A 25029-nucleotide genomic window follows, 5' to 3' on the forward strand; every position below is an offset into this window, starting at 1 on the left:
GCGAAAACGGAAAATAATGGAAAGGCGCAAAAGTCTGCAAATGCGAGAAGCCACTTCACTCTCCTTCCCACGCAGCTCCGTCGGTGTTTTTGTATCAACGCGAGTGCTAACGCAACAGTTAGTGGGCCTGTGGCCACGCAAGCGCTAGCTACCCCTGACCTCCCGAACACACACACACACGCACAAAATTCCCTATTAACACCACTCATTCCACAATAATTCCAAAATAATACAGCCCCCCCAACACACCATGACCTCCACCCTACCCCCACATCAGAGCCAGCTGACCTACTTCCTGTCTAGCCAGTCCGGTGGTTCACTGCGCACTCACCACTACAGCGCACATGCGATGGAGGAAGTAAGTAAAAAGAGTTTTATTATTAAGAGGATGATGAAAAACAGCTTGCGGGGGGGGCACATGTGTTTCATGCAACCCCTTCAAATATAGGAAGCATGCGCTGCGCTTGGTTGATGCGCTTGGTTGCTGCTGGTGGGCGTTCACAGTCCGCACACCAGCACAGAAATGATGGTGCGAGCATGCAAACGTGCACACGTGTCTCCAATCTCCCCACCCCGAGTGCTGTTGGTGCAGGTGTAAGAGTGTCTGTCAGTCCGTCCATCCACCAGCTCCATGAAGAGACAGACACCGTTTAAGGAAAGATTCCGCAGAAAAGGCGCAACCGAGGAGACGGAAACGGCCGCATCTGTGGACGCGATGCGGTCCGGTTCCGGAGCGAGCAAGCGGGTCTCTGCTTCCCCTTACTTGTTCCTGTCGGCATGGCACACACCCGCCCGCCCACACACACTCAGAATAACACGCACCATGCTCGGCGAAGCGGAAACGAGGGTACCCACGCACCAACGCGGGTGCAGGGGGAGATGATTGCGCGGATGTCGGTATGCCGGATGAACAAAAGAACCTCAATCAGATTGGAAGTAAGCGTACACACACACACACACGCACACACAAATAGTTCAGCGATGAGGAGGACAATTCTAGTTATCAACACACACTTTCTTCTTGTTGTCCGCATGTCTGCGGGCAGATTCACGTTAAATTCCACCGCTGTCTGAATCAAGGCGGTTGGGCCTGGAACCCCCCACCCAGGTCACCACAATCCCATCCCTCAAGCCTGCACCACACAAGCCTCCTCGCCCCGACTCGGAGGGGAGACGGCAGCCGCCGACTCACTCAGCATCTATTTATAACAGGATCCATCAATCTGGAGCCTGCGGTGGTCTGGCTGCTCCCACACACGCGCCTCTCCTGCCCGGCGGTGGGCTGCTCAAAGACCGCTGTCAGGTGCGAGGACACACACACACACTCACACACACACACATACACAGAGCAGTTTAGCTTGCAGGAAAGGAAAGGAGAGCACGATGGTCTCACCCTCAACGCGGAGAGGTCTATCTCGTCCAGACTTCGGGCTGGAGAGTCACTCGCCATGATGGTCGACACCAGAGACGCGCTCCCGGCTGCGGCGGTATCCCGAAACGGCCTCTGCCGTCACGACTGCGGGCTCCTCTCGGTCTGTGTCTCCAGATATTCGCAATGGACAGAAACACTCGGGTCTCCTTTACGATCAGCGGCGGGGATGGCGGGGGCGCACGGCTAGAGCGCACGGGCGCTGAGGACGCGGGAGAAGGCCACCGTGCGCCGCTGCGTGCGCGGCTCCATGCCTGCAGGTTGTGGACGGTTGTGTAGAAAAGGTGAAGCTTCGCGAAGACCCGAAAATCCGATGCTGCCGCTGCTGCCGGAGCCGCTGCTTTGACAGCCGCGGCGGGAGGGAGGGGAAACACGGGTCCGCCTCCTTGGCAGACCACGCCCCTCTGTGGGCGGGGCTGGCGGAGCTGCAGGGGTTCTCTCGTCTTCCAGCAACCTGCTGCTGAATCTTTAAAAACTTTGGAAAAAGAAAAAAAAAAAACAGCCAGAGAACAGCAGCAGAAACGTCCAATAATGAAGTCGAAGGTTTACACCCTGTTCTTCAGTGTGGTTTTTATTTTTGAGAAATGTTATTTTGTAATAACTTTAGTGAGAGTGATGAAAAACTGAAAACTACTTAAGCAACATGGTTACATAGCACTTCCTTCCTTCCTTCCTATCACAGCCATCAGGCAGATGGCGGACAAACATCATGCAGTTCACACAAGGTTCAAAATGGTTGGGATCCAGATTTAAATGGGAACATTCGCCACTTAGCACTTTGCTCTCCACAGAAAAGTCACTAGAGCCAAAGGGAAAATAGAAAAAGTAAAATTTGACATTTCTCCCTTGACCTAGATTTGACCATTTACCATCTGCTATTAAGATCAAACTAATTTTTTAACATTTTTTTAGCACATCCACAACCGACAACTCATTAGTGGCGTTCTCACAGAGGAGACGTCTTATCTCCGAAAACATTTTCTTGTGTATTTAAGCAGCTGTCAGCAGACGGACTTTAGGCACTGTAGTGAACTCATGCACGTACACACTCTCAATTCAAGCTTCAGATGAGTCAACCTTCACGTAAGGATACAAAACAGGAAACAAAACTCAACTGCCTCTCCAATACGCTGGAAGAGGTTCCATTCAGTCCAGTGTGTGCGCGTAAGATAAGTAATGGTGAATTCAGGTGATCAAATCTGTGCGCGAGCAATAAAAGCGGTGGTGCAGGTTTCAACGAGTTCCTCCACTTCTTCAGAACACATTACGTACAGGGGCTGGAACCATCACCAGTTTTACTTGGAAATCCAGGAAGCTTTTATTCCTCTTTAAATTAACAATTACAGGCTGGTTTAAACAGACGTTTTAAATGAAAAAAAAAAAAAGGTAGAAATACCACAAGGTGAAGATAAAGAATGAAAAGCCGTTGTAGAAGAGAAAGATTTTGGAACCCACAACCGTCGACACGTCCATTAAAAAAAACAAAAAAACATAGCAATCTTCAGAAAACGTTGAATGATTCACAGTCCATAAATAAAGCTTTTCAATCATGGCTTCTTTTAGCATCCGTCAGTGGTCCCGTACACAATGTGTGCGATAAAAAAGATCTCAAAGGAAGCAACAACGTTGCCGATGATTTTTTAAAAAGTTGTCGTTCTTTAAGTTCACATTTTGGGGGGGTGGCACCAGGACGTCCTGATAGAGAGGGATCAACAGGAGACACAGGTGTCCCACCGGTCACATACAGGTCACCTCAACCCCCCAAATATAACCTAACACACATTAAAAACCCATTAATTTCACACTGAATTAAAAAAAAAAAAGATGCACCTGGAAGTGAAAATGTTTGGTTCAGGTTCTTTTACATGGTTTTGAGGGTCATTCTGATGGGCTGGAGGATAAAACTGTGGTCGGAGGACTGAGAAGAGGAAGGCCTCAAATCCCACCCCAGGAGCGAATGATTCCCACGATCATTCTGTGGGATTCTGGATTTTCCATTCCAGTTGTACCTGGAAAAGAGTGACGTCAAACACCAAAACCACACCTGTCTGAGGCACCTTGGGCAAAGTGGAAATATCGGGACCGATGCACTTCATGTTTTACAAGCTTGTGGGTTGTGGCTGGTGTTCCCACGTGGCTTCTTGCACCGTGGTGAGGAAATCACAAATCTCTGAACATTTTGAAACTGTTGAAAAGATTCTAAAATCAAGAACTGGCAGCACCTCTCATGCAGACAACTGAGCTTCTGTTGAGTTTGACTCCCGTCTCAGTCAGAAGTGTTTTCTTTGTTCTTCAGATCATTCCACTTCATTTTACTCCAATAACCCGTCATTGTCAGTGTTTCCCAGCACAAATGTGGTTCAGAAGTGTGATCCGCGGTCTGGAGGCTCCGTGCTACGCGTCCCAAACCTCCCCCAGATGTTCCACTGCAGACTGTCTCAAAACAACCTCATGTGTTTCAGTCCCGGTGCCTCCTCTATGTCCAGATCTCAGTTGGAACCATGGCCTCTTTGGTGCCGACCGAGGGCATGAGGTTCTGCTCCGAGAGGAAATCCAGGGGAAACTGGACCAGGAAGCCGTGGATTTTGCGCAGCTCCTCCTGAGCGCGGGCCTGGTCGGTCTGGGCCAGACCCAAGATGGACTGGTACTGCTCCAGCTCGGACATGTTCCTCACCAAGGATGAAGGGAGGCACCGGAAGACCTGGGCAGGATCACGCACAGAGAGAACGAAACAGCGCCAGATTACTAGAACGTTTGTCGCTTGGTCTACAGCACCCCCTGGTGGCCATTTCAAATACTCACAACTTTAATTATTGTCTATCGTTATGGCCCGTATATTAACCCTGCAGGTGAAGGTGGACCCGTACCTTCTCATAAATGGTGGCGTTGCGGCCAGCCGTGGTCATCCACACCTCCTTATAGAAGCGATCGCTGACGGGATCAGACAGGTCGATACTGGTGTCACTGTGGCCTCCCAGGATCGTCCTGCGCAACACAAAAGAGGCAAGCAACAAACATATTCAGTTCAAGGGAGGCGAAAAACACCTCCCCTCTGTTAAAGATGAAGTGTGTTACATATAACCATGAAAAGCTGGACAATATTGCACCAATATTGGGAAGGAATAAAAAGGCCTCGCACACACCTGAAGCACTCGAGGCGAAGCTGAAGTGCGTAGGGTCCAGCTTCGTACTCCCGTCCATCCATCACCGCAGCCACCTTTTCCGAGTCCTCGACGATCACCGCCACCTCGCTGTCGCGCTTACCCAGCATGCTTCTGTCGTTGATATTAGCAGAACCTAAAAGGACATTTAAATTTAATTTGAATCCCGAGCTTTCAGTTCTGTAAGCTGATTAAAAACATTTAATGCAGTTGAAGTTGTGTTAAAGTCTTTAAGGACTTTTTTTGGATTATTTATATTTGTTTCGCTTGTTGTTGACGTGGGTGAGCCGTCTTTTGGCCACCAGATGGCGCAGGCGAGACGTATTTCACGAGGCTGGATTCTGTTCGAGCCACACATGGTGAGAATTATGGGACCACAAATCCAGATTTTTAGATTTCTCACATTTCACGGGTGTCAAGACAGAAAGGCTATCGGATTTACATCATAGCTGCCAAAAACAGCACGAGGACAGGGAAAAAAAGAAGGCGACGGGAGCGGATGAGAGACGGACCGATGATGACCGTGTTGTCGTCGGCGATGAGCATCTTGCTGTGGACGTAGATGAGCTCCGTGACCAGGCGTCCTTCCAGCTCGGCGTGCGTGCGCAGGCCGGCGAAGGAGATGTAGTTCATCCACTGATCGTCCACTGCGGGTGGGTGAAACGACAAACGGCGTTAGGAAAAATCGCAGTTTTGTCACGTTTTTTATTCCGCGCCGACCGTGTGGACCTACTTTCCTTCTTCAGCTGGGAAATGATGGAGTGTTCCCCCCTGATCATGGTCCTGAGGACACAACAGAATCCGGTCAGACTTTGACGGCCATCCGCCTTCAGCCGACAGGGGCTCGTGTGATTCACCTGTAGTTGAAGTGCATGACAGCCTGGATGGCGTTCCCGCCTCCCGTGGTGATGTCTCCTTCGAACCCGGGGAGCAGAGGCGTGACGACATACACGCGGTACTTCCGCCCCTCCCTGTGAACACACACATCAAGACAATGATTCAGAAATACCAAACATATTTCAGTCGGTCGTCTGGAGTCCAAAAGGTCATGGAAGGGACGTACTTGTGCGCCCGGATGATCCTTTCGATGATGGCGTCTCCGATCTTGTTGTAGACCAGCCTGCTCTCGGCACAGCTGATGAAGAACTGGTTCTGACAGAGAAAAGTGGGAGGGAACCAGTTCATTGAAACAAACCCTTCCAGTTCAGTGTTGATATCCCGGCCTCGCCACCGCCGTACCTCTATGTAGATGTAGTGTTTGCTCTTGGCGATGACCTGGACGTAAGCGTTATGGATGGACTCCTCGTGGTATTTGATGCCAGCTGACCAATCGGCTGCCGAACGCAACACCTGTTGAGAGGGAGAAACGTGAAAGAGGCGATTCTGCCGACCACAAATGCAACTGGAACAGCAACGCAACCGGAACAGCGACGCAACTGGAACAGCGACGCGACCGGAACAGCCACGCAACCGGAACAGCGACGCGACCGGAACAGCGACGCAACTGGAACAGCGACGCAACCGGAACAGCGACGCGACTGGAACAGTGACGCGACCGGAACAGCGACGCAACTGGAACAGCGACGCAACCGGAACAGCGACGCAACTGGAACAGCGACGCAACCGGAACAGCGACGCGACTGGAACAGTGACGCGACCGGAACAGCGACGCAACTGGAACAGTGATGCAACCGGAACAGCCACGCAACCGGAACAGCCACGCAACCGGAACAGCGATGCAACCGGAACAGCCACGCAACCGGAACAGCGACGCAACCGGAACAATGATGCAACCGGAACAATGATGCAACCGGAACAATGAAGCAACCGGAACAGCCACGCAACCGGAACAGCGACACAACCGGAACAATGATGCAACCGGAACAGCGACGCAACCGGAACAATGATGCAACCGGAACAATGATGCAACCGGAACAGCGACGCAACCGGAACAATGATGCAACCGGAACAGCGACGCAACCGGAACAGCGGTGCAACCGGAACAGCGACGCAACCGGAACAGCGGTGCAACCGGAACAGCGGTGCAACCGGAACAGCGGTGCAACCGGAAGAGCGACGCTTACAGCGAGAGCAGCAATAAAAGTGTTTGACCAAAAAAATTTGCATGTGAAAGCTCCATCTAACTTTATGAGCTAACTTTATATTTAGCTAAAATGATATTAGAAAGTAGGAGAGAGAGAATGGAAGCCTTCAAATACAGGTTAGATGACTTATGGAAAAGCACTGTTGTAAACAGCCTTCCAGCCAAAGCCAATGAAGAAAAAACATTCCATGCTTGAAGAAGAACCAGTTTTCTCTCCTTTTTTAACCTTGAGCTGGAGCTCAGATGCTAGTTTGCTGGTTCTTGCTATACAAACGTCGCTCTTTTGATCCTCGAACCAACACCCGAATGGCTGCATTCCTGATTCTCCTTCCTGATAAGTGCCCTCTGCTCCGATGTCTCACCTGCACCTTGGCAGTGACACAGTCGGGGATCTGGTATCTGAGCTCGTTGGCGGTGGAGTGGGACTTGGGCAGCAGGAATGGATAAGACAGCGAGCGGTACTTCGGCTTCATGATCTGTAGGCAGGAAAGAGGGAGAGAGGAATGAGAGGAGGGAAAGATGGCGCCATACTTGGCTAAACTTCCCAAAGTTTCCCATCATTGCGGTTCCGGAGTGGAGCGGAGGACCTTGGTGAAGTTCCAGCGCTGGATGAAGTGTCTGGCCACGTCCCGGGCGGCTCTGCCATGAACCGCCGAGGCGATGTCGTGCCAGGGCATCCTGGGCCTCGTGTACCTGTCGATGAAGTCTGCGCAGGCAGAGCAGAAGAAGGTGAAATGTGACGGCGTCTGCCGGTCGGCGTGCGAGCGTCAGGACGCGTGCGCCGCACCGTCGAAGGGCTTCTCCAGCTGGATCCAGTCCTTGTAGACAAAGTTGCAGTAGTCCTTCCCGTGCCAGAAGCGCGTGTTGCCCTGCAGCTCCCCCACGTCCGTCTTGAGGCTTCGCACCGACCCGCTGCCTGAACAAACACACACGCAAGTAGAGCACGATGCCACACACACACACACACACACACACACCTGTGCTGTCCACGCTGTCCACGCTGTCTGAATGCTGCATGGCGTGCTTCTGCAGGTGTCTGTACAGGCTGAAGCGGGTCCTCCGGTTCCGACCGATCCCCTTGAGCTTGGGCAGCTCTGCCAGGTCGCTGGGCGGCGTTCCTCGCCCGTTGCTCTCGGAGACGCCCCCGCTCGGCGGCGCGCCCTTGCCGGGCAGAGCGTTGGCGCGGCCAGCCTGGAAACAGGGAACCGGCTCAGTGCTTGCGCTCATTCCGAGACGTGTCCCGGCCCGCGGGGCGTGTCTCCGAGCCTGTCCCGACCTGCTCCACGGCCACGGAACGAGTCACGCTGCCCACGTCCGTCAGCCGGTGCTCCCTGTCGTCCCAGCGGCCGTACGCCAGGTCGATCCCGCCCACGAAGGCCACCGATTGGTCGACGACGACGATCTTCTCGTGATGCGCCCACAGGTAGACGGAGGAGGAGACGTGGTCCGGGTGTCGCATCACCTAAAGGCCCAGACACACGGACACCATCCCGTCTGAGGTCCGTCCGCCTGCCCTGCAGTCTTTACCCAGAATGCACCAGTTACCTTGATGTTGGGGTGCAGGTGCAGGAGGGTCCTCTTGCTGTAGCCCGAGTTGATGCCCAGCGCGAGCTCCACCTCCTTGTACAACATCACAAAGATCCGGACGCCTTGTTGCTTTGGAGGCACAGAAGAAACAGAAACCTTTAAAATGAATATTTCTAAAAAAAAAAAACAGTGGATGACTGATCTGATGACGTTCTGGGGTCCTGACGAGCTCCAGGATTTCTCCTCACCGCCTTGCGTTTGAGGATGCAGTCCAGCCGCCACCTGTTGCCCTCCACCACGGGTCTCTTCAGGAAGATCTCTGGGCTCAGCCTGAGGAAGAGGAGGAGGAAGACGGGAGAAAACCGTTGAAAAATGTCCGACGGGTGATGAGCGAAAAGCCACCGGAGGCAGCGCGCCACTAAAAATAGCCCGCGAGTTGTTCACATGAGCGATGCGACATGACGACAGGGGCCCGTGATCCGCCGGCTCCCGTTACTCCGGGACCTCCTGGGTTCGGAGCTTAAGCTCGCTGATTACAGCCTCCGAGCCCGAGGATTTGAGTCAGGCCGTCTGCCACGTTTGAAGTGGCGGCGTTGTGAAACCGGACGCGCGCTTGTGAAGTCATGCGGGTCACCCGACAGGTCACATGACCAGCTCCTCAGACGATTCCTTCCAGGCGAACAGCGGGAGCAGATTCCTGGAGACTTCCCAAACGCCTGCTTCTGTTTCCGGCCATGCGGATCAGACTGTAACTGGAGACGGTACTATTGTGTTGCCTGCCGCCGATGACTGTAGGAGTAACAGGCGGACAGCTGCCTGGTGTGTGTGTGTGTGTGTGTGTGGGGGGGGGGGGTCTGCACACACACATTCTCACATTCTCAGTCTTTACATGGAATAAAACCGGTTGCTACAGGTAGAAAAGTGTGTTTTGAGACGTGTGAAGGCGGCATTAAACAAATGATAAGCGCGTTTATTGCGTAGCCATGACAACAAACCTACTCTGCCTCCCACTTTTTTTAGACTCCGAGGGAAGAATCAACAGCAGAAATGCAGTTTTCCTCGGAAACAAGGGAAATAAAGAAGGGCCGTGACTGCTCGGTGACCACGCAGCAGCAGACGAGGACGCTTGGCTTTGAAAAGCTGCTGAACAGAACTCACCACCAGTCGGTGATGAAGATTTCCTCTTTCGCCTCCTCCAGAGCATTAGCCACGTCCTCCATGTACGTCTTCCCGTTCACATACCTGGAAAGATTTGGGTTTTAAAGGGAAAAAAACGCAAATATTAACATGGAAATGATGGTTGTGTGGACGAGACAATGCCAAAAAGTGAAACAAACCCTATAAAAAAAACAATAAGAACCCAAAAACATAAAGACTTTGATGGAAAGCTCCACCCAGCGCTGTGTTGCCGTGACAACCCCGGCTTTCCCGAGGAAAACAGGAGTTTTCTCTCAGGTTGCGCGGCGGCTGTAAAGACTGTTTTATTCTGTCGTTAGGGCGGATGATTCAGCAGCGCGGCCTCTGCCAGCTGAGGGGGAAGCGATGAACAAGAGTCTTAAAGATGGCGAAGAGAGAGGTGGCTGTTCATACGTTTCCATAGCGACCGCGAAGAGGCACGGAAAACACACCATGTTTGAAGATTTCGCTGTCGTTTTCTTTACAAATAAGTTCTTTACAAATAAAAGTGTAAAACGGGTTTGAGCAGTTTTCCTTCCCCCTCAGGATACCAACAGATGGGAACGCCTGCCCCCCCCCCAGCCCCCAGCGGTTTTACCATTTGGCTGGGATGTTCTCCTGCTCCTGTGCAAACGAGCCGAAGCGGTGGTCCCGGAGGAAGGCCTTCCCGTGATTCCTGACGAAGCTCTCGATGCTCTGACCCCACCAGCGTGCGTGTCTGTAGCTGCTGCACTTGAACACCAGGGTCCTGTCGCCATGGCGAGCACAGACGGGCAAAAACAGGAACACAACTGTATCAGCACGACCTGATTTATAGCAAAGACAGACGGTGGAAGATGGATCCATGTGTCCAAATCCCACGAACCTTTTTAAGTCTTGGTTTTGATCCTAATTCTATCTCAGTGTTGGTACCAACACTTTCGATGGTTTAGCTGTCAATCCTGTCGCCTCAAACGACAGGTGGTGGGCGGGGCTTATGATAACTGCGGCCTCTCGCCAGAAGATGGCGGCCACGCTGACGTCTGCCAACGTTATTTATCATTTAAGAGACACGTGCACACACACAAACACACACCTGGAGAGGCTGTCGATCCGCACTCCGTGTTTGGTCTCCGTGTCTTTGGAGTCCATCTTGATGGTGAACTCTTTGTCCAGCAGCAGCACGAAGGAGATGGCTCCAGAATCCGGCTTCATGTAGATCAGGCACGAGTCCTTCACCACCAGCCAGCTGTGAAACACACACACACACACACACCCCTCCATTAGCTGCATTTACAGCGTGCACAGCTCATTTCTCTCCCCGGCAGAGGGCTGGAAGGAGCTCATTTTTAAACGCCGCCTTTGTGTTTGTGCAGCAGAGCTGGTCGGTGCAACTGGATGAGCGGGCGCTCGCTGTAGTTTAACGCCTTCGCTCCGACAGCTTCCTGCCAGAAATCTGTGCCTCACATCCATCACACCTCCGTTTCAGCCGCTCAGAAGTGCTCGTTCTTCCCCATCTTTGATCGCGGCGAGATTGAAAATAGGCTCCGCGTCCAGAACAGAGGCGTGCTGGGCAAAAACCATGGACCATATACGGGACGATAGATGGCAGTGCTAAAATATTTGCATGTATGTTTAAGGATTAAGCGTCGGGTGAAAGAGTGCGTCACGGCCCAGCCCGTACAGGTGTATTTGTGCCTGTTCACGCACCGTTTGGACCAGCGGTAGCAGACCTGGTTCTGGCCACAGCAGTTCATGCCGGGGATGCGATGCCCCCCCGAGCGTTTGTAGATCAGCCCCTCCCTGGCAGAGACAGAAAAGACACCTTCGTGTGCTGCGGGATGCAAAACGAGCCGGACGGGGAAAAACACGAGATTTAAGGATGAGAAAGACGCTCACAGTCCTTTGGGCCCCAGATCATGAATGAACGACAGCTGGCTGACATCGATGAACTCCATCTGAGGGCAGACAGGAAGTGGAGACACGGGATGTTGGAATCAGCTGTCCAGAACCATGTCAACATGAACACACTTGAAAGTTATCTGTATAATATCTGATACAATCTTAATAGTCTCTGAGCACTTCCAGGACAGGCAGGCAGGAAAAACTGCCTTTTAACAGGAAGGAACCTTGAGCAGGACCAGGCTCCTATGGGGCAGGGCTCTCCTGCTGATGGGGAGGTGGGTAAAGGTGGGAGATGGGCAGAAAGGCCGTGGTCTTTTGCTCCTCTGCAGCTCAAATGTGCAGCAGTAAAGTGCTTCAATCTCCTGACGGCGTCAACAGGGTGAAATCCCACGAGTCAACACTGTAACCATTTCTGTCAACACTCCACCTTCTGCCGTGCCAGCAGAGCTTCACACGCTCCATTTTAGCAAACCGACGACTGGCGGTGCCACCTTTACCTCGACGTCTTCATAACACAGCGTCCATAAGCGTCTGTTTTCTAGCCTGCAGCTAAACGCTGCGTTTGCAGCGAGGAGGACGTTTAACGGTAAACCAACCTCCTCCACGGGCTTTTATTCGGAGACGGTGACTACTGGACATGCACCTGAATGGGTCGGACCAGGAATCCATTCCAGACGTTGACAACTTCAGCAGCAAAAACGTGCTAAGTGAGGTTAGCTTGAAGCTGCGCGGGCATTTAGCCATGCACCCCTGGTGAGGGTAGATAAAGCTGCACAGCAGGATTACTCACAGTATGGTGGTACTTGCGGTACATGGCCATCCTCAGCAGCTTGTTCAAATAGTCTTCTAATTGTCTCTGTGAACACACACACACACACACACGCACACACTGTTTTGGCAATCATATTATTTTTAAAAGAACTGTGTGGGTTCTCGCTAACATGCACACACCACCAGCGCAGTCAGGCAGGAAAAACACTAATGTGTGAGATAGCAACCGTGTCCTACCCTCCTGCTGGACACCTGCTCGTCACGGACCAGATCGTCTCCCCCGCCCCTCGGCAGGGAGGGCATTTCCGTCACCTCGCTCTTCCTCACCGTCCTCCTCCTCACTGTGTGGCTAAAAGGGAGAGGCATTTTTTTTAAACGCACATTTCCTCTTCATCCATGCACAAAGTTTCCATCCATTCAACTTCAGATGGAACAGAACAGCCTGGAGGTGGCGCCTGGTGTTGTTCAACCTTTAGTGTTGGAATTTTACCACATTATTTCTTTCCTACAGGAGCTGTGTTGACATTCAAATTTAAAACCTGAAAAACACCGATGATACATATTATAAATCAGGCTCCTGTCTACATGCTGACGTCAGGGGTACTGCAGCTGGGAATCTGTATGAAAAACCCATTAAAAACTGGTTTAAAAATATTATAAACCCAAGAGGGAGATGCTACATCATAAAAATGCACCTTTGGACTTTGACCCCCTGAGGATTGTGGGTAATAACCATAAAGACCAAGCGGACACCACAGACTCTTAGCATGCTGCGTTTGGTGTGCTACGCTAGTCAGGGAAACGCTAGTTCCTGTCATGTGACACAGGCGGCTAACAGACGCTAACCTGCGTGACGGCAGCGGGATCCTCATGAAGGTCTTGTACGTCCGCAGCTCCCTGTGCAGCTCCATGAAGTGTTTCTCTTTCCTCTTAATCAACCACGTGAACTCGCCGTGTTTCAGCTCGATCTTGAACACCGCTGGCAGAGACTACACACACACACACACATACTGGCAGTGAGTCACTTGTGGGGCTTCCCGTCTGTGATCGTGCACGTGCATCACCTTGTTGACGCTCCGGTGGTGCGACAGGTTGAAACGGTCCTGGGCGGTGGTGAATCTCTCCATCTCCAGGATGCGGGCAGTGATGGGCACAGTGGGAAGGTAGACCTTGGCGCTGGCCTCCTTGAAGCCCACTGTGGCGTAGACCGCTGAAAACTGGATGCGGCAGTCCCCTGGGGAGGGAGACGGGGGCGTTAGCGTGATGCTTGTGCACGTACCGAGGGGCAGGCTGCATCTACTCAGCCTGCTCCCCTGGGTTGCAACATCAGGTCACACACCTAGCGAATTTGCATCGTAGTCGAGATCTTCCCCGTCTCCGATGTCCAGCTCTCTGGTGTCCAGGCTCTCCACAAGATCCGCCATCTGGATGCCGTCTTGAACGTCCGGGACCTCCGTAGAATTGGAAAAATCAGAACTCACCAGGTTGAGGTTACTTGTCGTGGGCGGAGCCTTGGGCAGCATGTTCAGCAGTTAACCCCCAGAGAAGGGCACCCCTAGAGGACAGGAGAGACATTGCTGCCAGGTCTCTCATTGGAAAACAACCAAACAGGAAATAATAATGTGTTGAATACAGAAAAGACGGTCAGAACCAGATCAAAGGCTGACCTGGAAATGATCAAAGCGATCAAACGGAAACAAAGCGGCACCAACTTTCCCCGTTTCCCTTTTTTCTTGCTTTTCTTTTCCCACCACGACCTCATTTTGAAATCCAAGCTGAATTAAAGGGCTGATTAAAGGATTAGCAAACACGTCTTTCTCAACAAGTTAAACACGTAATAACCAGTCGCGCTGGATGTGACCTGGCAAATTACAGTCCGGGCCGTGTTGTGACGGCATTTTGGAATTTAGCTGATCGTCCTGGGGGGGGGGCAGTCACTGTTTTTCAGCGTCAGGATCTAATTTGCCGAGGCAGCTTTAAGGTAATGAGCAACATATACACAGACTGTTTGTTTACTTCAGAAAACAGTGAAACTGTTTTTTTCCTCCATCATCTAAGTAAATATTGGCGCAGACGGCGGCGAACGGAGCGTTGCGCCGCATCTTGTGTACATATTTGCCGTGCACAAAACAGAAACTTCAACCTAATAAAAAGGTGCACTGAACTCTGAGGAAACTCAAGCTAGCTGGAAACAAATAAACCTGCTCGACTTGTTGGGAATTTTTTTTTTTCCTGCCAGTTTCAGAAACAAAAGCAGCGTTCCCTAAAGTCCTGAGCTGCTCATGCAGGCGGTCGGAGGCTAAAAGCTTCGCATGAGATATCATTTTAGCACCTGCTAATGTGTAATGTGCTGCAGTGCGGGGCTCAACCCTCCTCTTTGAGCAACTGTGAGGCCCATCGAAGAACCCAAAACTAACTCACAAAGATGCTTTTATGCTATTAGAGTTCTTTGATGCAGCCAATAAAAGCCGCCGAAGCTCACACAGTGCAGATGCCAAGGTCTCCGTTCCAAAGAGTTTAGCTTTACAAAGTAAAAGAAAAAACGCTCGGATTTTTCGGGTGGGTGGGCCTGTGTATGAGGTTGTGTGAGTGGGGGGGGGGGGGGGGGTTGTCATTCAAGCCCACATGAGATGAGAATGAAAGCTCTCAGGTCCAGAACTGACGGCAAAAACACATCTGTTTTGGGATAAACAGCCGAGAAAGGCACCAGCGAGTGGGTACACCAGGAGATAAACATTCCTTGTGCACTGAACAAGCTTCGACATGCTCACAGTCAGAGTCGTCGCCACGGCGACCTGCTTCCTCTACTGTAAAATCCAGCATTCGTGTCAGTCTGGTTCTGGTTTTGGCCACGTCTGCAAGGTTTGGGTTTGTTTTTAGGAGGAGGCATGTGCGCCTGGATTCCAAAGGAAGTATTTATGACGCTGCAGTTATCTCCACGCTCCAAGAATACCCACCAGCGCCCCCCCCCACCCCCACCCACCATCGCAGCGGCCCGGCCCGCCACGGAAACACGCTGCAGGAGTCGTTGCTTCCCAAGTAGCCGTGGGAGCGACGGAACAAGTGTGTGGCTGCTTCCGGTCCCGGGTCAATATAATAGATAGATAATAACAGATGTAATAGATGAAGGAACGCAAAGCACTTTTGAAAAGCATGCGCGCGTTTCCACTGAAATCGCTGGGATTTCCCTCCCCCCCCTCACTCCAAGCTTTGCCTGACAACTGTACCAAGCCAAGGAGGACTTTTTAGATTCCCTTAGATCCTCGGTGGGCGGAGCTATGTGCCGAAGGACGCTGATTGGAGGAACAGGCTTACACGTCCAGAGTCTATCAAACATCATTCGGCAGGTCTTTGAGACTCCAAACGACCAAGTCCATGGAAGGACAGCCGAGGAGCTGGAGGAGGCGCTATGACTGGGAGACGCTCCGAAACAAACTCGGGAAAGGTCTTAAACCAGATTACGAGAAGGACCACGATAGTCGCGTGAAGGCTGACCGGCCTCCCCCTCCCCCACACGCCATCAACCTGAATAAAATAGATTTTCCAGGAGTTGGAAACTGACATTTTTCAACCGGGACATTTCAGCTGATAAACGTTCCTGGGAATGTTGGTGGAAAAAGGGGGCTTTGGAGTGGGGTCCAACCGGAGCAGGAAAACAATCGCTGGAAGACCAAAGCGGCCGTTCTTTCCTGCATGTCACACATGGGAAATCTAGCTTCTCTTGCTCCAGCAAACCATAAAAAAAACACGCTGCTACCATATTTACACACCTTTTTTCATTAAGGCAAATGTGATTATTGATAATTAGCACTATGATCGTGTCACATGGCTCTAATTATGGCTTTGGGAGACCTGCTAACAGGCTCTCCAATAACAGTTTGACATATGTTGTTTATCCTCTCACCCTGTGTGACATTAGCCAAGCGAGCGTCGCCTAGCATAAAACAGGGAAACCACCGTTGGAAATCATTTAAATACACGTGATTTGTATGGCTGCAACTTTGTGTGCTGAGCATTTAAGCTGGCCAACAGGCTGATTAGGACACTGCTGGGTCGGCCAGCAGGGGGCCCTGAGGGTGGACAAATGTTCCGCTAGGTGCTGTTTCAAAGTTTGCATTGACAACAGCAGAACCTGCCCTCCCTTAGGGGATCCCTCTAACCCCACCCACTCGTCGCAGACGAGGCGCATGTTTTATAAAGAAGGTGGGACAAGAAAGGAAACCGAATCGTCCCAGTGTAAGCAACGAAAGAAAAACAGGAAAAGCAGGAACGGAAGAATACAAAAACTGATAACTGGAGCAGATAAGGGTGGACAGATGAGATGGATGCTGCTGGACACATTTTTCCTGAGGAAATAACATGAATAAAAAGCTATGGCGTGCCAGATTATGGCGTGCCCCGAGAAGCAGTATTTTTCTTAAAATGCACCTAATTAAGGTCCTTGTGAAACAAGTAAAAACTCTGCCCCTCCTGGTAACATTTTGTACCATAACCAAACTAAGAGCGTGGAGGCTAATGGTGAGACGTGCGCTTCTATCGACGATAAAAGTCAAATTGGGAAGACGTACAATTAAACTGCAGCCCAAAACTGAGCTCTGTGCATCAAACAGCAAGGTTTGACTTAGCAACCATTAGCGGTTAGCTGATCAAACTGCGAGCAACTTCTGATCTTTCTGTGGTGGTTTTACTCCACAATGACTCACTGGTTCATTAAAAATTTCTGATTCATTTATGTTTTTAATCGCTTACCTTTAAACAGCGCTGGGAGTAGAAACACTCAGAGCAGCATGAGGTCAGACCAGGTTAATCCACAATCAATACTGTATTTAAAGTGCGCCCACGCTCAGTTCATTAATCTCTTCCACCCACTTCCTGTTCGTAGTCCTCTTCCCAACAGTGAACATGCAAACGTGGTTTGCCGCTAAAATGCCATAAAACTTCAGACAAGAGTTTTTTAATCCAGAATGTGTTGCTACCAGAGCCGCGGAGCCGCCCTCATGTGAAGAGCTTTGAAGTGAACCAGCTGCGCTGTTCTCATGCAGAGCTGGGTGGAGAATGTTTATACTTCCAATATCAAGAGGAAAATCTTTAAAACGCGCTCCTGAGCCCTCTGGCATCCAGCTGCGAGACGGATCCATGTGGTCCGAGTCAGCTTATTTTCTCATTCGAGAGGAACTTAGTGGCTCATACTGAAAGTCACTCCTCATGGAGGAGTCTCAGCTTCTTAAGCTAGTTTAACCTCAACTACAGAAGGGAAACTAAATATTACAACATCACCATTTGTGATTCATTTCTCCTCCACCCCGGCGCTGAGCCCTGATCTGTCTCAGCGGGGTCAGCGCAGAGGTCAAACACGGCTTTCATTTTTCAGAAATCTTCATCAGCCATCTCAATATTTGTCAGGGACGGGCAGAAAAGAGCTTCATTATCAAAGAGCCGGACGCCTTTAGCGGCTAGCCGCACTGTTACTGATTACACAGTGAAAAAATAGCTAACTTGTGAGATGTGTCGTCTATTTCTGGACGTGTGGTCGAGCGGCGCGGGATGCAGTTAATGGTCTTAATTACTTGAAATTATTCCGCACGTCCATGGAAACGCAGCCGCTCGGCAACGGGCTGCGACAGAACACACACATACGTGCGTAAAGATGAAATAAAGCTAACTTGGCCTTTACACGGCGAGCGGTGCCAAGCTCCTCGTGGCGCAGATGGTACAAAAAGAAAGAGAGAACAAGAGAGAGAGAAAGGACGGCAACAAGAGAGGTCTGTGACACCTCTGTTTCTCAGCCCACACTAAAGCTGCCTATTATCTAATCCTCCGTGGCGAAGGGGGACGTGGATGTGGTCTGAAAAGAAATACAGTGGAGGAGCGAACGCCGCCGTCATCGTCGCCACGGCGCTGTTCTGCCGGCGGGAACACAAGGCGGCATTGTACTGGGGCGAGTGATGGAACCGTTTTCTCTCCTTTTCTGCCACAGCCAGGCCTGACTCAGCCCTACCGAGGGCCGAGTCAAGACCAGAACCAGTGAGCTGACCACCACAGGCGGCTCAGGAAATGACAGGGTGCATCGAGGCTTCCTGCCAATTATCGAGGCCGCCGGCATTATTGGCCGAGGTGGCGAGCTCCACGTCCTCGCCGTGGCTGAGCTCATCCCGGGGGGAGGGGCCTCCAGAACCACTGAGGGACGCTCTTCCTGGATCACCTCTGAGGCGTCAAAAGCTCAGCGTCGCTCCCCAGAACCTGAACCGTCCTCCAAATGAAGACCAGTCGGTGGACTCCACCAGAACCGTACCCCCGGTCCGAAGCTCTCGCCTCGGCACCTGGTCACACCTCCTGAAAGTCTAAACACAAATAAATGCAAACTGGACTGAACCCGACGAGAGAAGAAGCCCAAAGGAGCCGGCCTGTAGCCAAAGCTCCGACTCCTCTCCGGCAGAAACCGTTTAATATTGGACCCGACCGTCGGTCCAGATCAATAAAATGACTGAAATTAGCTACGACGAAAACGCTGACTGAGAGCGTCAGGTAAACTACATCTGGAATGAATATGCACTAATCTGCCTGCTGCTGAAAATATCTGAAATCCCTTCCAATCCCCCCCCCCCCAAGGTAGAGCAGCTCTTACGCAACGGCAGGTCACCGACATCCAGTGGTTCTGGACTCAAGCTCTCCCTCCCCATTAATGATTGATGTGGATCCCAAACAGACAAAAGGCAACAATCCTGACTGTAAATGGGTGCAACAGGAGGTGGGGTCAGGAGGTCAGCGCCGGTACAGGAAGCACACTAAAGGTCAGAGGTCAGAGAAAGACAAGGGCAGCAGAGCTGAGAAAGGAGAGGGGGCAGTGGTGGGAACAGGAGGAAAATACCTCCTGAGAGGAGGATACACACACCCACACACCCACAGGCAGACGTGCACACACACACACACACACACCCACAGACAGACGTGCACACACACACACACACCCACAGACAGACGTGCGCACACACACACACAAAACAGGTGACACACTTGTTGCACCTCAGCAGTGACCTCCACCCAGCAGCCTGATCTGCTCCACTCAGCTCCGGACATCGACTGTCAACATGGAGCAGGATCGTTCTGACAGGAACGGTGACACAGACACTCCACCCCACCCTGGCTCAGCCCGGCCCGGCCCGGCCCGGATCGGGCTCAGCCCGGCCCGGATCGGGCTGAGCCGCGCAGGCAGACACACCGCCAGAGACGGAGACGTTCACCAACCTGCCCTCCTTGTGGACGCGCAGCCCACATGTTGCTGAACGATCGAGCCGCTTCTCGAAGCTGAATGGACGAAAACGCCGACGCGCACACGCACCCCTGTCCGCGCAGCTGTTCACGCAGCTCTCGCCCCGCACTCTGGTTCTCCACAAATAAGGCTGAGGAGGAAAACTAACCGTGAACTCTCTCCAACTCCTCAGAGGGGGGCGGGCTCTCTCCAACCTTGGACCAATCGCAGACGCAAGCACTTCCCACTCCCTTTGTTGATTGGACAACAAGTCCCAGAATAATAGAAGGGAAAAGTTCTGGACGCGCTGGCGGGAGGAGGAGCCGCCTGAGGAGAGTTCTGATCCTGCTGTCTCTTATGTCACCGTCCTGTCCGCCCCTCTGTCTGGTCTCTGCAACTGTTGCTTATCGTTAAGTCATAAGCAACAACATATGGGAATACACAGAAATACACGCCGCCCGGTTGGTGGAAGAACTCTGCGGAATGTCCCGCCAAGATCAGCTGTGCGTGTGCAAATAACAGATTATTGGACACACGCACACCCAGAGTCAGCGGGTCTCTGCCGCCACCTCGTGGACAGAAGGGGAAACTGCAGTCCAAAACTGGAAAGGAATAATAAACGTCTCCTCAAGCTGGGGTCTCAAACAGTCCGGCTGGGTTTCCTGACCTACCAAGGGTTCACCTGAGATCCCAGTTTCCTTTGGAAAAATCTGGGTCTGATGGGAAACCCAGCTGGACTGCGGGCCTCTCGCAACGGTCAGTGCAACCGATGTTTGCGTTTGAGGTGCGCGTTGGATGGGATCCTCCATAATATATGTGGTTGTTGGTTTTGAGGGCAAAAGTTGCCCCTCTCGAAGCGGCACCTGGCGCGTGCGTGAGCCCGATTCTTTAGGGGTTCCTCCTGTGACATACAGGTGTGCGCTGAAAGGTTCAAAGTGCTGCGATGCATTGCTGCTTCTTCACTGATGTCATCGTGAGCTCCTGCCAGGGACTTTAACCTCTCTGCCACCACACCCTGGAATTATTAACTCAGAAGAATGTCACCAAAATATTAGTTCCTGTGGCAGTTTTGTCCAAAGCCACATCGGATCTCAGAAGGTTCAGGGTCACCCAGGAACACACGGTCACAGCCACGCCAACCAGGACGGGGTCGCTGACCATGTTCATGTTCAGCACCCGCCTCAAACATCAACAGCAACGTCTTTCCCGAAATTGCCCAACACACACTCACACTCATGTCACGTGACTGCAGACACGGTACCTGCCAGATGTTCTGAAAAGCTTTCGGAGATGGTTTAAAGACACAACTGGTCCTGCTCGTATTCATCCCACACTCGGACTCTCTCTCGCTGGGTTTCAGTGTTTATTTCTCTCTCTCCCCCTCCCTGCCCATCCACTGTATAGTGGCAATAAAGTGGTAATGGCAGTCGGATCTAAGTAAACACACAGCACAAAGGGCAGAGACAGATAACAAGATCATGGAGATCGCGGAACAGAACTCAAAGGCTTCGCTGGCTCTTTACTTTGCCATTTTGGCTGGAAATAAAGCAAATATTGGGTTTCTACCTCAGTGATCATTTTCAAACATTACACCAACAATTTGACAGCCAATTCCCGTTTCCTATGTGGACGCACCGGTAGGTGGCGCTGCAAACCTGGATCCGGTAGCCCGCCCTCCTCTCCCTCCCCAGCATCCTTTCACCTGTGGGTGCTGCTCTGCGCACTTGGACTCGGGATCATGAAAGCGCACCATGAGTAGGGGGGCATGCGTGGCGGATCAGCGTCGGGCTCTCTCGCGACCCCCCTCAAGATGCGACGCTCTTTCATCGTTTTTGTGACTTTGATCAAACTGCCTCCGTTCCGTCCGCGCGTGCTTGTCTGCGTGGTGGTTGTGCCTCACCCTTTTGCGTTTGGCTGATGGGTGTCCTTCAGGGGACAGAGCCTCGGCAGCGCAGCGCCGTTGTCGCCACTCCGCCTCTGACTCACCGTCACATGTTGCAGCTCATCAACTGGTTTGTTTGTGACTGGGGCGCAAACGCGGGGACGCACCGACGGCGGAGGGACGCGTGAAGGATGTTCATCTGCAAAACAGTGCGTCTACATATTTGGTTTTGATGGCTTTTCTTTTGGCAGGACGGCGCAGTTTGATCTGACGCGTATATCCTGATGGAGTTTGCAGAATTCGAACCCATTTGTTTTTCCTCACTTCTTCTCACAACCTGCTCCAGCACAGAAACAGCTGTTGCAAAGACAAATGGGCAGTTGTGTCTCCTGTTTGGATTCCAGGCGCATTTCTTTCCCACACAATTGTGACTCCTTTCTTCTTCACTTGGAGAGAAACTGCAGCGTGCGCACGCATCCTGGTTTTACGCACGGCCGCCACAGCCTTCGCCATCACCTCCGCGGCACCAACACTGACTCCGGGAGAGAGGGGCAGCCCGAATGGTCTTGACGAGTTCCAGAATCGGCGCGGCCAGACACGGTCCCGTGAATAACCGCGCGGCGACATGCCCACCTGCCCCGGTCTCTCCCCGAACTGCAGCTGGGAGGGGAGCCACAACGCGTCAGGGAGCGCTGAACTCGAACTGCCCCCGCTCAGTTACTACTCGATCCCCCTGCTCGCGGCCATCACGGTCGCCTGCTCGGTGCTCTTCACGGTGGGGGTGGTCGGTAATGTCATGACCATTTTGGTTGTGAGTAGGTACCGGGACATGCGCACCACCACCAACTTGTACCTGTGCAGCATGGCCGTGTCGGACCTGTTCATCTTCGTTTGCATGCCGCTGGACCTCTACCGCATGTGGAGGTACAGGCCGTGGCGGTTCGGGGACGCGCTCTGCAAGCTGTTCCAGTTCGTGTCGGAGTCCTGCACTTACTCAACCATCCTGTGCATCACCGCGCTGTCAGTGGAACGCTACTTGGCCATCTGCTTCCCTCTGCGCGCCAAGGCGCTGGTCACCAAGCGGCGGGTGCGCGCCCTCATCCTTCTGCTCTGGACAGTGTCCCTCCTGAGCGCCGGGCCCGTGTTCCTCATGGTTGGAGTGGAGCAGGATAGCATGCCACTTACAAATCCCACCTTTGAAATGAACGAGAGTGGCTGGCCGCTGGAGGCCGTGGACACCCGTGAGTGTAGAATGACCCAGTACGCGGTGGAGTCAGGGTTGATGGAGGCCATGGTGTGGTTGAGCTCGGTGTTCTTCTTCATGCCGGTGTTCTGTCTCACCGTTCTCTACGGCCTCATAGGCCGCCGGCTGTGGCTGAGGCACAGAGAGACAACCATAAACTCTCGGGTGGCTTACCGGGACAAGAGCAACAGGCAGACCATCAAGATGCTGGGTAGGTTTAATGAGCGCGCAAATTACGCACGCGTCCTGCTCCACATCGATCAGGAATCGTGGTGGATGGCAAAGAAAAAGTATTTTTCTTACAATTAGAACCGGATAAAGCTCATTACTGCAATGTGTGGTTTGATTAACCCTTATTAAAGTAACATTTACAGCCTCGGAGCAATGAGTCATTCAAGCATTAAAACATCTGAAATAATGGGTTTCTAAAAATATAACTTATACAAACAAGTTCAAAGTGCATGCAGACCCCTTTGCAGACTGTTCCTATTGTGATTTTTTTCATCTTTATAATCTTGCCATCATTTTGTGATGCCATAAAATGACACTGTTGATGCATTTTTTTCATCACACTGGCAGAAACCCGACCATTAAATCTTGATCATTTTTCTGTTTCATCCCCTCCTCCTGTCCCTCTTCTCCTCTTCCTCAGTGGTCGTGGTCCTGGCCTTTGTCCTCTGCTGGCTACCGTTCCACGTGGGTCGCTACCTGCAGTTCCGCTCCCTGGACGCGCCCTCCCCGCTGCTCTCGCTGCTCTCCGAGTACTGCAGCCTGGTGTCAGTGGTTCTCTTCTACCTGAGCGCCGCCATCAACCCCATCCTGTACAACACCATGTCCTGGAAGTACAGGAGCGCGGCGGCGCGGCTCTTCGGCGTGAGCGAGAGCCACCCGCAGCGAGGACGCACGGCCAGCACGGTGAAGGGAGAAGGCTGGACGGAGTCCACTGTCAGCTTCTGAACGCTCCCACACGGACCCCGGAGCCATGATGTCTGACAGCGAGCATCCACGCAAGCCTCGGCGCACTTTGACCATGCACATCAGCAGAACATCAACATTTTTATGTTTCTTTCCTTGGTCTACTTCAACAAATGCTGCCGGAGTGCTTATATTGATCCGATATTATATTGATCCAAACGGCTGAGCGCCTCCATAACGCAGACTTCTCCGAGTGTGAAACGTTTGTCAAAGATTGCAAACGTTCAAACTGAAGAAGGAACCAACAGAATGATGAGCTGCTCACAGCCAGGTTGAGGTTTCAGACCAGTTCAACACACTCAAAGACCTCTGGGCCCTCTAGTGTGATATTTATACAGACAATTCTAAAGACGTGGCATCTTTGTCCCGCAGCTCATGTTAAAAGGACGCAGCTTGAAGTAAATGAAGTAGTTTTAAGGTTTATACAAGCTATTTAGTTGCAGCATTCACACATTATTGATGCCACAGACGGGAGACCTTGGGATGTGACTGCATCTCCGACATTAATTTGTCTCTTAGTGGCATTTTTGAGTGCAAACAGAAAAAAATCAGCTCTCTAGATAAACCAGACTCTCAGGCTGATGGAGAGGGAGAGGCAGTCTCTGTCTCTGTCTCTGTCTCTGCAGGGCATGACAAAGGTTTCCGGCTCAACCGGAGAGCTTTTCTCTACAACTGTCGTGGTAAAATGTCCGATTTAGTGAAGCGTGTCACCTTTTTTGAACAAAAAAGGATCTGTGATCTGTCTGTGATGATGTCTGCATGTATTCGTATGTAAATATCAATGTTGTGATGCTGTAATTAGCCTCTGACAGCCTCCACCATATCAGAAGGTTTCCCCGCTCTTAGGGGTGTAAAGCTAATCATGATTGTTGCCGATTGTCCTTTTTAAATGACTAATTCTGTCCCGCTGCAAAAGAGAAAATAAAAGGTAACTCTTTTTGATGTTTTTCTTCCCCTTTTTTACATAACCAAACATCTCTGAGTGGGTTCAAGTGCGTTTCCACGGTGACGCCAACAGCAAACCAAAACTTGCAAAACCTCTTGGCTCTGTGTGACATTAAAAGACGCTGGTACATAATCGCAGATCAGCGCAGGTGAGGAACCAACGGTCTGTCTGAATATGTGTCTCACACACTCACACACAGACTTGTTTTGCTGTCTTTTCGAGGCAGGATACGGTACCAGGCTCCGACTAAACCCCACGCCTCTGAATCAAACTCGAACCTGAGCCCAATTCTACTTTAAAACCACGTCCAAACCCTCAAACAGTCGTTTGAAGTTGCAGAGAAAAAAAAAAACACAAAACAGTTGGTTTGATTAATGAGTCAGAAAGCACAATAGTGTGTTAAATGTGGGCTGAGCAGGAGAGACAGCATAAACGACCACTTGATGAGGAGTAGGAGGCTGCAGAGGACGCATCTCTGTCTGACCTGTGCAGGGCGGAACGAGCAACAGATGGACTTTCTGTCAAGTGTGAGCACTTTTCAGTGTTTACATGGAAAAGGCCGCTTTTCAGCTCTCCCCCCAATAAACTTTACACGTTCGTTCTAAACAGGGACTTTTAAGAAAACAACGGTTTTACAGACAGCTTTGTCCCCCCCCCCCCATATAGCTGTACCTTTGACCCA

The 25029-nt window shown here is 51.6% G+C and overlaps 3 protein-coding genes and 1 long non-coding RNA gene across 18 annotated transcripts in view; 2 read left to right on the forward strand and 2 right to left on the reverse strand.

The window, feature by feature from the left end:
• The window catches only part of tnika (TRAF2 and NCK interacting kinase a), a 34744-nt gene extending 32963 nt beyond the window's left edge, over positions 1-1781 (reverse strand). For 8 of the 13 annotated variants that reach the window (XM_057059315.1, XM_057059312.1, XM_057059310.1 and 5 more), the window contains exon 1: positions 1394-1779. In XM_057059315.1, the coding sequence (XP_056915295.1) occupies positions 1394-1450 (57 nt within the window). In that variant the 5' untranslated portion in view covers positions 1451-1779. Of the gene's footprint in view, positions 1-1393 lie in introns of all 13 variants that reach the window. The other 5 variants (XM_057059306.1, XM_057059305.1, XM_057059303.1 and 2 more) reach the window with 3 other exon arrangements.
• LOC130540280 (uncharacterized) lies at positions 431-2274 on the forward strand. The gene is made up of 2 exons (XR_008954348.1): positions 431-936; positions 1047-2274. It is a non-coding gene; the product is annotated as an uncharacterized LOC130540280 (long non-coding RNA).
• On the reverse strand, positions 1985-20581 carry pld1a (phospholipase D1a). Of its 3 annotated transcripts, none has more exons than XM_057059319.1 (26): positions 20563-20581; positions 13392-13607; positions 13117-13286; positions 12899-13041; positions 12290-12401; positions 12072-12137; positions 11276-11334; positions 11087-11179; positions 10473-10625; positions 9996-10145; positions 9380-9463; positions 8470-8551; positions 8240-8350; positions 7971-8156; positions 7672-7885; positions 7482-7610; positions 7282-7400; positions 7057-7170; positions 5830-5940; positions 5654-5742; positions 5448-5561; positions 5324-5373; positions 5103-5237; positions 4573-4726; positions 4297-4414; positions 1985-4130 (listed from the first exon to the last, which is right to left on the reverse strand). In XM_057059319.1, exons 2-26 carry the CDS (start codon positions 13573-13575, stop codon positions 3906-3908), a joined length of 3165 nt encoding a protein of 1054 aa, XP_056915299.1. In that variant the 5' UTR covers positions 13576-13607; positions 20563-20581; the 3' UTR covers positions 1985-3905. The 3 variants fall into 3 exon arrangements, with proteins under 3 accessions (XP_056915299.1, XP_056915296.1, XP_056915297.1); XM_057059316.1 differs by lacking the exon at positions 20563-20581 and adding an exon at positions 19298-19458; XM_057059317.1 differs by lacking the exon at positions 20563-20581 and adding an exon at positions 16802-18369.
• Positions 20582-20922: 341 nt separating this feature from the next.
• On the forward strand, positions 20923-24339 carry ghsra (growth hormone secretagogue receptor a). Its single transcript, XM_057059322.1, has 2 exons — positions 20923-22637; positions 23079-24339. The coding sequence occupies exons 1-2, from the start codon at positions 21809-21811 to the stop codon at positions 23381-23383; spliced, it is 1134 nt and encodes a 377-aa protein (XP_056915302.1). The 5' UTR covers positions 20923-21808; the 3' UTR covers positions 23384-24339.
• Positions 24340-25029: the final 690 nt, after the last annotated feature.

Source organism: Takifugu flavidus, chromosome 16, assembly GCF_003711565.1.
Source record: "Takifugu flavidus isolate HTHZ2018 chromosome 16, ASM371156v2, whole genome shotgun sequence".
Taxonomy (NCBI): domain Eukaryota; kingdom Metazoa; phylum Chordata; class Actinopteri; order Tetraodontiformes; family Tetraodontidae; genus Takifugu; species Takifugu flavidus.